General features: G+C 36.2%; 1 protein-coding gene across 2 annotated transcripts in view; it reads right to left on the reverse strand.

The window, feature by feature from the left end:
• The window catches only part of JMY (junction mediating and regulatory protein, p53 cofactor), a 72,211-nt gene that overhangs the window by 22,273 nt on the left and 37,172 nt on the right, over nt 1–12,766 (reverse strand). For both annotated transcript variants that reach the window (XR_012997327.1, XM_076361617.1), the window contains exons 5-6: nt 4,304–4,469; nt 272–459 (exon numbers count right to left, since the gene is read on the reverse strand). Coding sequence is in view for 1 of the 2 variants with exons in the window: in XM_076361617.1 (XP_076217732.1) it covers nt 272–459; nt 4,304–4,469 (354 nt within the window). In the remaining variant the exon portion in view is untranslated. The remainder of the gene's footprint in view (nt 1–271; nt 460–4,303; nt 4,470–12,766) is intronic.

Here is a 12,766-nt window from a genome sequence, read left to right on the forward strand (position 1 = left end):
GAAGTATTCTGATTAGTTAATATAAACAAGTTTATTTGTTGACGTCAAAGTGATTAAAGGTTCCTTTAAAGCTAAAAGGTAAATTGAATCTTAACTATATCAATTTAATAATACATGCTATTGTATTTGGTACTCTGTAAAACAACTTTTAGTAAGTAGTAAATATAATCCACAAAAATTCTGGGAGACTCAGAACTCGTATCAGAAAGGAAACCTTTTGAAGTTTTATTAAATTTGCTAATTATGCTAGAAATTTGCAATTTAATAATACCTTCTTATTTCTGAGGTAGGCTTTCTTGGCTGAAATACGTCCACGCCTTGCTTCCAGCTGGCGGATTTTTTGCTGTAACTTTTGCAGCTCCTCTTTTTGCAAGTGTATAGATGTTGCTGTATCCTCTTTTTCAAGCATGGCTTCCATACTTTCGTAAGTGTCATAATATACCACCTCATCTCTCTTCTCTGTTTTAAAAATGTCAGCAATGAAAAAGTCAAATCAATAGTTTGTATTTGATTAACATTTTGTTCTGTTCAACAACAACCCCCCCACTGAGTTGCAAGATTTAATGTAGAAGAATGCTATAGCCCTTTCAGAGGACTATCAAAAAGCAAAAGGTCAGAGGAAAAGCACTGAACAGCAAAGCACTGTAGGGCTTTAAAGTTTAAATGAAGAACAGAAGTCAGTACCAACGAAGCACAGCCTAGTATTCAGGTAAGCTCAGAGCATTAAAGAACAAATGCAACTGTAAATGTACGCTTGTGTCTGTAGCCCATCTTGATCACAATGTCCACGCATGTCTTTGGGTGTCTTAAGGGACCCACAATGTGCAGTAATATCCTCTGGTCTTCACTACGAAGTTCAGGATACACACACTTTCTGAAATCTTTGACATGAGATGCTTCTGCCACAACCTACTATTAATTTCATGAAAGGGGAATCAGACAACAAAACACCAAATATCCTCTCTTAGGAGGTTTCTGACCTCCCAGTTACTGCTTCTGCTCAGAGGCAGCAGAGGGCGGTTAACTTCAAGGCAATCCTTCAAAGCATTACAGGCCTGAAAAGGAGGTCATTACTAATAGTTTTATCAACACTCATGATTTTTAGCCTCCTGAGTGAAGCATTCAGTATAACATTGAGCTCATCTTTGAATGCTGCCTTCTCATCTCTTGCCAAGAAGAAAAGAGTGATGATTATAAATCCTTGCAGAATGCTGGGATGAAGAAGCAGCAAAGGCCTCTTGTTCCTTATTTCACTGGCATACCAAGTATGATATTTTTGTAATACACCAAGAGGGATATGCATTACTACTGGCTGAAACAGGCAGATACAGTTGCCATGACTGTCAAGCGTCTACTCTGCAGCACCACCAAACCTTCTCATTTCAACTTCATTAACTACTTTCAGCAAGACCATAACCTCCTCCTCCTACTGCTACTAGATTGTTTGGGGAGAGGAGCAGGGTTTTCTTCAGTACACTGTCCATTTTAAAAGCCATTGTCACTTCATGTTATTTGTGTACAGTCTCTGCTGCAACCAAAATTCTGATTGTCATGCTAATTTCAGCTCAGCAGAAGACATGGCAGGACCAGAAAAGAAAGCACAGCACTATACTAACCTTAAAATAAAAACTGGTAAAATCAGACCTACTAGATTCTTTTCTTTAGTGCTCAGTTAAAAAACCCCAACACATAAAGTTTCATTCATACGTAAAACTGCCAAGTCACTAGAACCCACTTTGAGACATCAGTGAGTAAAAATAAGACTCATGGCTAACAACAATTATATTTTGCCATGCACTTATAAAATGGGAGAATTTACATGTAAATGTTGTTTTAGAACACTTTCATGCAGAGTTAAAGACAGAAATTTACAAGTGAAACCCCAATAGCTCAGCTGCAAACCAGTCAAATCTACCAGTTCTAAAACATAATGTTAAATTATGTTTTACTGTTTGAAAAAAAAAACCAACCTTGACAACTCTATTGCAACCTCCATCAAACATTCCAAGAGTTTCCTACAAACAGCTTTTAAGCTTTTGAAATGTCTATAAATTTGGTAAGTGCTTAAGCTTCTAATGACTCAACCACTTAAAATAAAACCATTAGAATTATTCCTCTTTAGATACGATCCACACCATTCGCACTCGTTCAACCCACCCTCCAACCAAAGCAGGAACCTACTATGACATCCTCTGTTGACAGCAATGCGTCCACCACAAAACCATCTTACAAGGATATACAAATAGCTGTATGGATAGGATAAGACCCTTTAAAATTCTAACCTAATAAATTCACGTTTTGTGACTTTCAGTGCAGGTATTTGGTTAATGACAGTAAAAAACTACTACTGTTGTTTATAATATGACAATCTATTATCATTTGATACTTTTCAGATCCAATGTGCTGAATTTGCAAAAGAAAATGTTTTTCTTCTAGATTACAACCAACTGGCAGTCAAATCAAATCACGCTCTCAAAAAATTCTGTTGGGACTTCATTAGCAGTACTGCTGAGGTCCCTCAAATCAAAACAGAATCCAAAACTCTGAAATATCTCTACAGAGCCAATACAGTCAGAGTAAAGAATAGCAACAGCCTCTACAAGTCACTAATATGCATGTATTTCAAATCATACAGATGTGCACTATTAAAAGGCTATTACTTTACTGACTATAAGTACACTTTAAAAAGGAAGCATAACGGAAGATGCAACAGACCATTCTTTTCTCTTTGACTGCATAGGAAACAACACATATTAAAAGACCACTATGTGTTTTAGATGCTTTCATTCAGATTAGGTGCTGAACAGTCTTGAAGGTATGTAGCCACTTCAGTGTCATATTCTTCACATTATTGTACTATCCCCTCCACCTAAGTAAAGTCCAAAAAGGTAATTTTATCCTTTGAACCAAATTCCCACACATTTAAGAACTGTATTTTTAACTTTCTGTCCTATGGGATATTAACTGAGACTTGTTAAAAAACAGTAATTCCTTCTAACACAGACAGCTGTCTTTAATTGAAAAAAGACACTTTTGAATTTTGTATTAAAGAATACTCTACAAATTTAAAACGGCAAAAGAAGCCAGAACAGTGAACTGTTTTGTTGCCCTGGGGGAAGGAGAGGGTTGGTTGTTTAGCTGACTGGTGGTTTTGTTTTATTTTGGGTCAGGTTGTGGGGTTGGGTTTTTTTTGGGGATTTCTGGAGAAAACATTAGTGACAAGTTGTAATGACCTACGATGTTTTTATAGCAGACTTAACCTCTGAGGGCCCCTAGGTTTTACTATCACTACATCAAAGAGAAAGGATTTTGATACACAATCCTTCTCAGCCTCCCATTCAAGGGATTTCCTTTAGTCTGCAGGTAAGCAAACCATACCGTGCATTTAGTACCAAAATTAAATGTCTGATTTCCCAAGTACAAAAACTATCTATCTCTAAAGCACTAACTAGCTCTCCACAGAGGCACCCAGTCAAAGCTGCCACATTTCTTTAAGTCATTTACAGAGTTTTCAATCCTCATCTTCCATACATGCAGTTACAGTTGTTGCCATCAGAAGCCTAAAAAGAGGAGATTCACGTAACAGTGAGAAGAATCTGTGATACCTATGTTTTCTCTTTTTCCAGAGGCAACTCACAATACAATCCAGCTTCAACTCTCTCTTAAGTGACTTTTCTATCCATAATGAAATTTGCTATGCAAGCCCTATGCACTAAACAATAAAACAAAGCTTGTGTGAATAAAAACATTAACTATAGAAAGGTCCAAAGGGAAGAACTGGATTCCAAAACACTGTATGATTTACCTTACGATTTCCATAGTTTGTAAGTACACAAGGTATAGTAGGTTCTGGAAACATAAGGTTTGCATCACTGCTCTAAATCAGTGAGATGGCAATACAACAAGCTTCAAAGTTTAGCTGAAGTGCTCTTGATTTGCAGGAATACCTTTTGAAAACCAATCACTTCAAAGAAATGAGTAATACCAATGCAAATTTTTAATGAGACAAGTCCAGTAATTAAGACATTTGCTCCTCCCTGAATTTAGTTTTCCAAAAGTTACATAGTATCTTATACGCTTATTCCCGAACACAGGCAAGGAGAACCAGAGCAAAACTTCTGTATGTGTATGTATATGCCTTATGAACAGGTGTAAATTTTAATTTAACAGTACTTAGGTTAGAAGATCCACCTCTTTACATGGTGAAGAATCTGTTCTCATTTCATTCCCACAGGCTTTACTAGACTCTTAGGAAGAGAATTATCTTTTACAGATTACGTCTTAATTAAAATGCATAAAGCACCTGACATCAGTCTTCTGATGCTTTCAAGTTGTGCTGTCAGCAGCAGCTCTTCACATTTCAAGATCTCAAACTGCACTTCATATAATTGAAGCTGTAGATCATAATAATCAGCTTCTAACTGGTCCAAATGGGCTATGGCTTCTGTACCACCTTTCAGGCTCTGCATCTAAATGGAAAGAGAAAAAAAAAAAACAAACACATGGCTCCAGGATAATGAGGAGAACAAACCCACAGACTTTACGATTACAGCTAGATAGAGTCTGGTACACTAAGTGTAACATGTTAAAATTGAACACATCAAGAGGAGTAGACAGGTTTTGATCAGCCACACACTTGCTCACATCTTTAATATGTGACATTTTTTCTATATGGCAATAAAATAATCCATGGCATCGGATTACTCTTCGTGACTTTCAAAGTGTCAAGTCATATAGTATACAGTGTGAAACATCCCTACCACTCTTTTACTCTATTTGATTCTCTGAAGATACATGATCAAATTAGTATTTTCTCATCTTCAGTCCAAAAAGTCTAAAAGCTGTTTTGCTAACGGCATCTAGAAAACTGCAGTTTAAACTGTCATTAAAGCTGAACTGAGGGGAAAAAGTGAAAGGTGGTGGAAACAGGGATAATTACATGCACTGATCCTCTTGTAATGACAACTTAACTAAAGAGTTTCTGGAGTACTTCACAGGAGAAAAAAAAGATCTAGATTAAAGTATTTATATATATTTTTGCGCTTATTTGTGTTATATGTTTGGCATAGAAAAGTGACACAAAACACAACCAAAGTGAACTCAAATAATCCTCTTTCATTCAGCCACACAAGATTTAATTGCTCAATACAGTATTCAGACTGTATTTAAGAAATACTGACAGGCAAGGGAATCTTATGCGCTGTCTCACCTTGGAGGGAATTCAAAGCCATGAAGCTCTACAACCTGCATGCAGGAGAGTTAGGGCCACATCCAAGTTCTCTACCTGCTCAAAAAAATGTATCTCTGATAGTTTCTCCCAGATAATCAATGAAAGTAATTCTGAATTTTACTGAAGATTTGTGATCTATCTACCTTACTATTCTGATGAAATGTGGTCCAGTTTCTGTATTACAGACATTCAATCATTAAAAAGGGATGCCTACCAAGCAAAAATACAGGACCTAGCAAACTATACATTTTAAAAAATATTTGCTAGTATGTTTTTACATTATGGTGGTTTCTTCAAGGTGTAAAACTTAATCTGCAATTTAGCCAGAAACGGGTTTCCCCAATTTCATTTATCATACATGTTTAAATATAACTATACTAAAACAGAAAGGTATCTATAGTGAATTAAACCAAAGATCCATCTTACTCAATATCCTGTCTCGGACAAAGGTTAACCGCAAATATCCAGGAAGACAAAACATAGTAGGCAGTGCAGTGATACCTCCCTAAAATGTTTCACCAGCCTCTAGCACAACTTGGAGCACAGCTTAAGCCACAGCACTGCCTTTTATACAAAATAGACTTACCGGATTTTACTTCATAAATTTGTCCTATCTCTTTTTTTATAGCATGTATGCTTTTAGCACCTGCATCATTTTCCATTCACAGGGATTTCACAGCTCAGTTAAACACTAAGGAAACAGTTCTGTATATTACGCTTCTTTCCATATAAGACTGACAGACAGAAGACCTGTGAATCAATTCTTGTAACGTCTATTTTAAAATTTTTTTCTATTATATTGTATATTTACTGAATGCATTCTTTGTATATCAACTATTAGCCTGAAAGGCTCAATAAGTCCATAAGTGAGTATCAATTAACCTTACAATCAATTATATATAATTTATATGTTTCAGTCCAGTGTGACAACACAATGTCTTGTTATGCCATTCTATTACTCTGCTTCCATATTAAGTTACTAATTGTGACCAGAACAGTGAATGACATAATGATGGCATATTTGGAGTGAATTAGAGGCTAGTTTTCAAGACAAAAGGACTGATTCTCTTGAACCTTCCAGGTTTTCCTTATAAAAGGGATAATGTTAATTGGTCAGGCAGGGTATCCTGGGTTTTGGCATTTTCAAAGGATTTTCTCATTGTAAAAAAAATATACCATAGCAACAAAATGTGGTGGGGTTTTTTTGGTTTGTTTTTTGGTTGTCGTGTGTCATATGTGTCCTGTCCCGTCCCCACCCCTTTAAGACAATGTCATTCAAACTTCTACCGTAAGTAAGAACTTTTGCTTTGTCAGAGAACTGAGAAATGCACTCGAACTTACATATTTTTTTTCTTTAAAAAAAGATGTTCCCAAATTTAAGTCCACAGACTTTGTATAAAGACTGCATAGAGACATAAATGGGCCATCTTCAAAAGTATCAGCTAATCAAGTTATAGCAGCTCAGTATTTCATTCAGCTGCAGTGGTGTCTGCCTGATAAAGGACCTGTCTGACAACCAAATCTTAGCCCTACAACCATACATTACAGATGCTGCCAGCTACCTGGTCTGTTTTAGGGGTACAACACCACTATATTCAGTTTCCAGGTGCAACAGCAATGGGAAATTAATATTGTTGTATGGCTCTCAGGCAGACATCCTAGCTACATAACAGCCCCTCATGAAAAAGAAAAATGGGGACCTTTAATTTCAACGATTTATGTTAAAACTTTATGTGAGATACTATATATGTGTGATAATTCAAAACAATATCATCACTCTTGGGAAAATTTCAGCATTTTTTGTTAAAAATCGGAGTGGTTCCATTCTTAATGTTATAAATTGCCATCTAATCTGTACTAGTAATTTGCTGCATCCTTGGTAGGTCTCAGGCTGATCAACGTGGTGAAAGAAACATGAAGAACTTTAAAGTGAGAATGTTAGAGGAAAGAAACATTTTGCAGTTGGTCAAAGAGCTAGAATTGAGGAGATCCAAGTTCAATTTCCTGCTATGCCACAACCTCCTGCATTAACTGAAGCAAATAATTTAATCCCTCTGGCCCTAACTCAATTAACAGTGTTTACAGTCTTTGTTGTCTCATTCATACTAAGTGAACTTAAGCAGGAACTTAGGTTTCTAAATAGTTCTAGGGCAGAAATATACATCTGTAAACCCACACACTGGTAATAAAGATATAACGGGTTAAAACAGAAAGCCTCTGACAAGAACAATGAACAGACATACTAAATGGATAGATGACAAAATTAATAGAAAAATAGCCAAACATGGTATACAGAAGTGAGGGCCATCAAATCCAGCTTTCCACCACCATGGAATGCTTTCAGACAAATCTAAAATCAACTGCTTTCATAAACTGAGTTCTTAAAATAATTTCCATGTTGTTATTGTTGTTCTTATTCTGCTTTTGTAAAAACAAAAACAAAACAAAAAGCTTCCACAAAACTCTGTGTTTGTTACTCCTATTGGAAGTCTGTTCCAGATACTCCCTCCTAACTGCCAGAAAACTTGTTCCATATTTCCAGTGTATTCATAATCAGATATCATTTGTTCTTGCGCCAGTACTGAACAGCAACACACACTGCTCTTGACTAATATTTATTCCCATTAGTATTTTTCATAGAATCATGGAATAGTTTCGGTTGGAAGGGATCTTTAAAGGTCATCTAGTCCAACCCCCTGCAATGAGCAGGGACATCTTCAACTAGACCAGGTTGCTCAGAGCCCCATCCAACCTGTCCTTGAATGTTTCCAGGGATGGGGCATCCACCACCTCTCTGGGCAACCTGTTCCAATGCTTCACCACCCTCAGCATAAAAAATGTCTTCCTTATATCTCGTCTGAATCTACTCTCTTTTAGTTTAAAACCATTACCCCTTGTCCTATCGCAACAGGCCCTGCAGTTGGGCGACTAAGCCCAACTCCCCTATTTTTGTGGAGAGCAATTTTGCATCATCTCAGCCTTCATTTTATTTGTCAAAACAACTTCAACTCTTCTTGTAAAATAGACTCGCTGTTCCTGGCATCATTGTGGTAGCCCTCCCTGCAACCACTCCAGTTAGAACTAATCCTTCTTGGGTGATTAGAAATGCGTGGAAGATAAGTGTAGAAGAAATCTTACAAGTCTCTATGCAGTGACACTAACACTTTTCCCATTGCTGGAAATACCTGATTTGACAGACTGGAGAGCACCTGCTGCTGTACCACCCTATTGCACTGGTGGCTCAGCTGCGTTGCTACCAGGTTATAAGACCATGGTCGTTCTCATCTGCTGTCATTTAAAAAGTAATTAACCTGCAGTTCACGGTACAAATTTGTATTACTTTTCCCTAGCAATACATATTAATAGCTATTATTAAATTTCTATTATCCAGCCTTTTAAGTAACCTGTTACTGTTCAACTAGAATACAAAGTCATGTTTCAATCCACCCCATGTAAGTCCTTAATGTTCTCTAGTTCAAGTATTCATTTTAATTCATCGCTATTGCTGCCTGAGAAATCTCAGAAGAAGGGACTAAAATACAGAAAAAAAACTCAGGTCTTTAAGTGTGAATATGGAAGCTCATCCTCAAAACCAACAGAAAATCATTTTAAAGAATTTCTAAATTATTTTAAGGGAAACACGGAGCACTCTGACCACTGATAAAAGGCAGGCTCTCACTCATACCTAGCAACTTACGAACAGAAGTATTCCTCCGACCAATTAAGTGTCAGGAGTCAACTATAGTCAGGCCATGATACTACAGGATACACATAATAAGAAAATAAGGTTAAGATGAACACTCACAAATAGTATCCTGGGCAATCAGAAAAATTTCAGACACTAAAAGAAACATATTTTCCTCGTGAAAAGGGTGTACCACTGTTTTTATAAACTTGTTTCTTTTCCAAGACTAAATGTTCAAAAATTCATAGACAACCTGCTGAAGACCGTGTCCTCATAAACACTCAGATCTGGTCTTTGCTCTGAATTGTCATTATTTCTGTCTTAATCCTCAACTCAAACCCTCCTAAATTAGTTTCTCAAGCACTTTAATCTTTTTAAAGGAATATCCTGTTTTTATCTTCTATGCCTAGAAAACAGTAGCTAAATGGTTTGCCAGAGAAAGTATTTCAGTTCTGATTTTCTAACACTGCAGCGAGACCGTTTTAAGTGACCATAAATACTTGATCTTTTTCTTTCTCTCAGCAAATGAGAACTAAATGTCAGTGATGCACAAAATCCTTCAAACAAAAAAAGTCTCTTCAAATGCTTGGTTTTGTCCTTTTTAATACTCTTTAAAATAGATTACCCAGTCATTCTCCGGGGGGAAAAAAGTATAAAAATAAATTATGTTCCAATAATGGTATTTCAAAAGAACTTATGTGGCTTTTTGATAGCTATTAAGTCCAAAGTAGGTTATCATTGTTAATGAGTAATTTTCTAATAATGTCTCACTGCATTATTAAAAGCCTAACTATGACTGCAAGTTTTGTCTATAGAATGCACCCTGTTACTTCACCTGGGGTGCTTAAAGCTTTCTGCTTTCTATTTTCTTTAAACACAATGACCACTTAAAATGGTTTTTATTTCTAAGTCTTTTTGAACTTTTGATTGAACCAGAGAATATTACACAAATATTTCATGTAAGATTAAAGAAAAAACATAAAATCATCATTTTTACTACCAATTTTAGTTTGCCAATTTGAACACTGAAAGTGAAGAAAGCAAAAGCATTCCTAATCTGTTATTAAAAATAATAATTCAAATATGTTTAAAAAAATCTTCAAAGATTTTCCAATTTTAGCTTCTTACTTAGCCTTTCCAAAAAGCTGTCACAGAAATAAAGTTTAAAAAAGATACAATGAAAGCTACCAAGGTGAAACATACTTTTCTGAAAAATATTATGTTGCATCTGTACCAAAATCACTGTCCATTTCTCACAGAAAGAAGATGAATTTTCCAGAAATAGCTATTCATGCCATCTTGAATAGAATCCTTAAATAAAATTCGTATTTTTGCTGATGCATCCAACTCAGGCAAAAGTAAAATGACAGTCTTGAAATGCAAGATATTCTTAAATACTCAAAGTCATTGGAAGCAAATATATCTTTGATTCAGGCTCAATGTACAGTAAAGAAAGTACTCTTAGAATTATGAAACAATGAAAAACATTAGCAAAAGAAAAAGCAGTACTTTGTTGGAATATGATTTTGTTTATGAAAATATCACAGAAGATTTATCATGTAAATTAAAAATTGGTTTTGAAGTGCATCTTTAGAACTGAACTGTACACTTCTAAAAGGAAAAAAGAGAAGACTAGTTACTGAATCCTATATACGCAAGATGGGACTTGTTGGAATTTAAGTCTCCAGTCACTCACTTCCATTTGTCCAAACTATTTAACATACTTAGAGAATTACAAAGGATTCTCACTCTGATTTAATGTTTGTTTACTGTCATGAGGACAAGACTTGGCAATCAGTCCACGAAAGCAGACTCTGGTCTACCTCAAAAGGAAAATTTTCATCATTCCCCTCAAACAAAATTCAGAACAACAGATGGAACTTAAGAGGTACAAATCAGGAAAATGAAAAAGTGCAATATGTAATTTGTGTAGAGTTATTCTTTCAATTTTTTCAAAAACACAGATAATCATAGGGCTAACGTTTTCAGCTGTCAAATAAAAAAAAAATTATAACCAACCTAATCACCAACTAGGTGATTTTCAGATCATGATAACTTGGAAAATGTAGTAGCTTTCTAGATTTTTACAGTATCAACACATTTTAGGAAACAAAAAAGTGCTCGATTAATACGAAATGAAAACTACAGAAACAAGGACATTTTTACTGTCCCTCTTAAAAATCAATGACCAGGGTCGGTTTAGATTTGGAGAAGAGGGAATTAAGTGCAAGAGAAACAAGTATATTATTTCCCATGTGTCTCCTTTTCCTACTCAGTGAGAGCAAATTTATGTATCTAAGCACAGCAGGAAGGTCTTCACTACTTAAGCCTAAAGGAGAAAATGTATCACGTTTTCACTTTTTTTGTTGTTGTTGGTTTTTGTTACTGTCATCTCTTGCAAATACACCAGCTAACATAATCACCAAATATTTTCTTTATGGTAAGACTGCAACCCTTCTTCTCCAATATGGGATTCCCAGTCACGTTTGTCACACCCAACTTTGCATATTTAGGGCTATTACATTCTCAAAGCAGAAAAAGATGTTTCAGAACAGAAGTTGGTCCTCATATCTCCCCATCACCATGTTTTGACCCAGAGCTCTCTATACCTTGTAATACACCATCCCGAAGCACCATGCCCATGCATACCCATCAGATGTTCCTCATTTCTCTGGCCCCAAAAGCCCTAGACTCTCAGTTCAGTGCCCTTCACCCCCCAGTATACTGCAACGAACCTCTCCTTTTCCTGTGCAGTCCCTAATGCTTTGGCACATCAAAACAATCAATCAGTCATTTACCAGACTGAGATCTCATTCAACAAAAATTCAGGGAAGGTCTCCACTGGGAGAAAAATAAGATGTGCTATGGAAAAGACAATGCATGGCTGCCCTAAATATGTGAACGTATTAAATATAGTGTTTCCAATTAGTACTGCTAGATTCTCTCATCAACTCTCAGCGAAGGATGGCAGCAGCCTGATAAACTCAGGTTTCCAGACAACTCTTGGCTTTCTAAATATAAAGGCCGTTGAAATAGAGCAAACTTTTTATTTTCGTGCTCTGGGTCTTGCATGTACTCTCTCTCCTTGCAGATCAAGCTGTCTTCTACAGAAGCTGCTAAAATACGCACATAGTCTATCATGCTTAAAAACCTACCAATCTATACAGTGCTAAAGTCGTGAGTTCTCTGGATAACCTTTTCATAACAGAGCCACCAGTTTAGTCAAATTTTGCTGAAACATTTGAAAAGTGCTCTAAAAACAAACATTCTATCCAATCAGTTGCAAATTAACATTGCTATGCCAGAAAGTTCTTAGCACTGAATATCCATATGATAGCAAATTTTAAAAGAGGATTCGTAGCATTTTTGCTTTTGAGGTGGTGTCATAAAACCCAGTAAATGCGTTTTTTTTCTGCTAAGACATTTAAACACAGTTTAATGCATGCACTCTTTCCTCAGGAAAGCTGTAGCTAGCACAACCGCCTCTGGAAGACTGCCTTAATAATTAGGGTAAACAGAGACAAAGAGTGCAGTACAACAGGCTAGTCATCTGTATTTTTACTGATGTTCAGACACCTTCCATGTGGAATGTTAGAACTATTCCAAAAAGGTGGTCATGCCTCTGAGAGCTAAAGTGTGGAGATTACATCACAGCAGATTTCTGTCCTATCCTTTCTCTTCATGTTATTCATCTCAGTGGATAGCTGTAAACATTAACAGTAAAAACTGTCTTCCTGGTTGACTAACCAGGAAAAGGTGAACAGAAAACTTAAGTAAGTGGCACAAACCCCACCACACCTATGTTGCAACTCCATTTGTCTAACATGGTAGAGTGTAGTAAAAGTTTAAAT

Source organism: Aptenodytes patagonicus, chromosome Z (genome assembly GCF_965638725.1).
Source record: "Aptenodytes patagonicus chromosome Z, bAptPat1.pri.cur, whole genome shotgun sequence".
NCBI classification, from domain to species: Eukaryota; Metazoa; Chordata; class Aves; order Sphenisciformes; family Spheniscidae; genus Aptenodytes; species Aptenodytes patagonicus.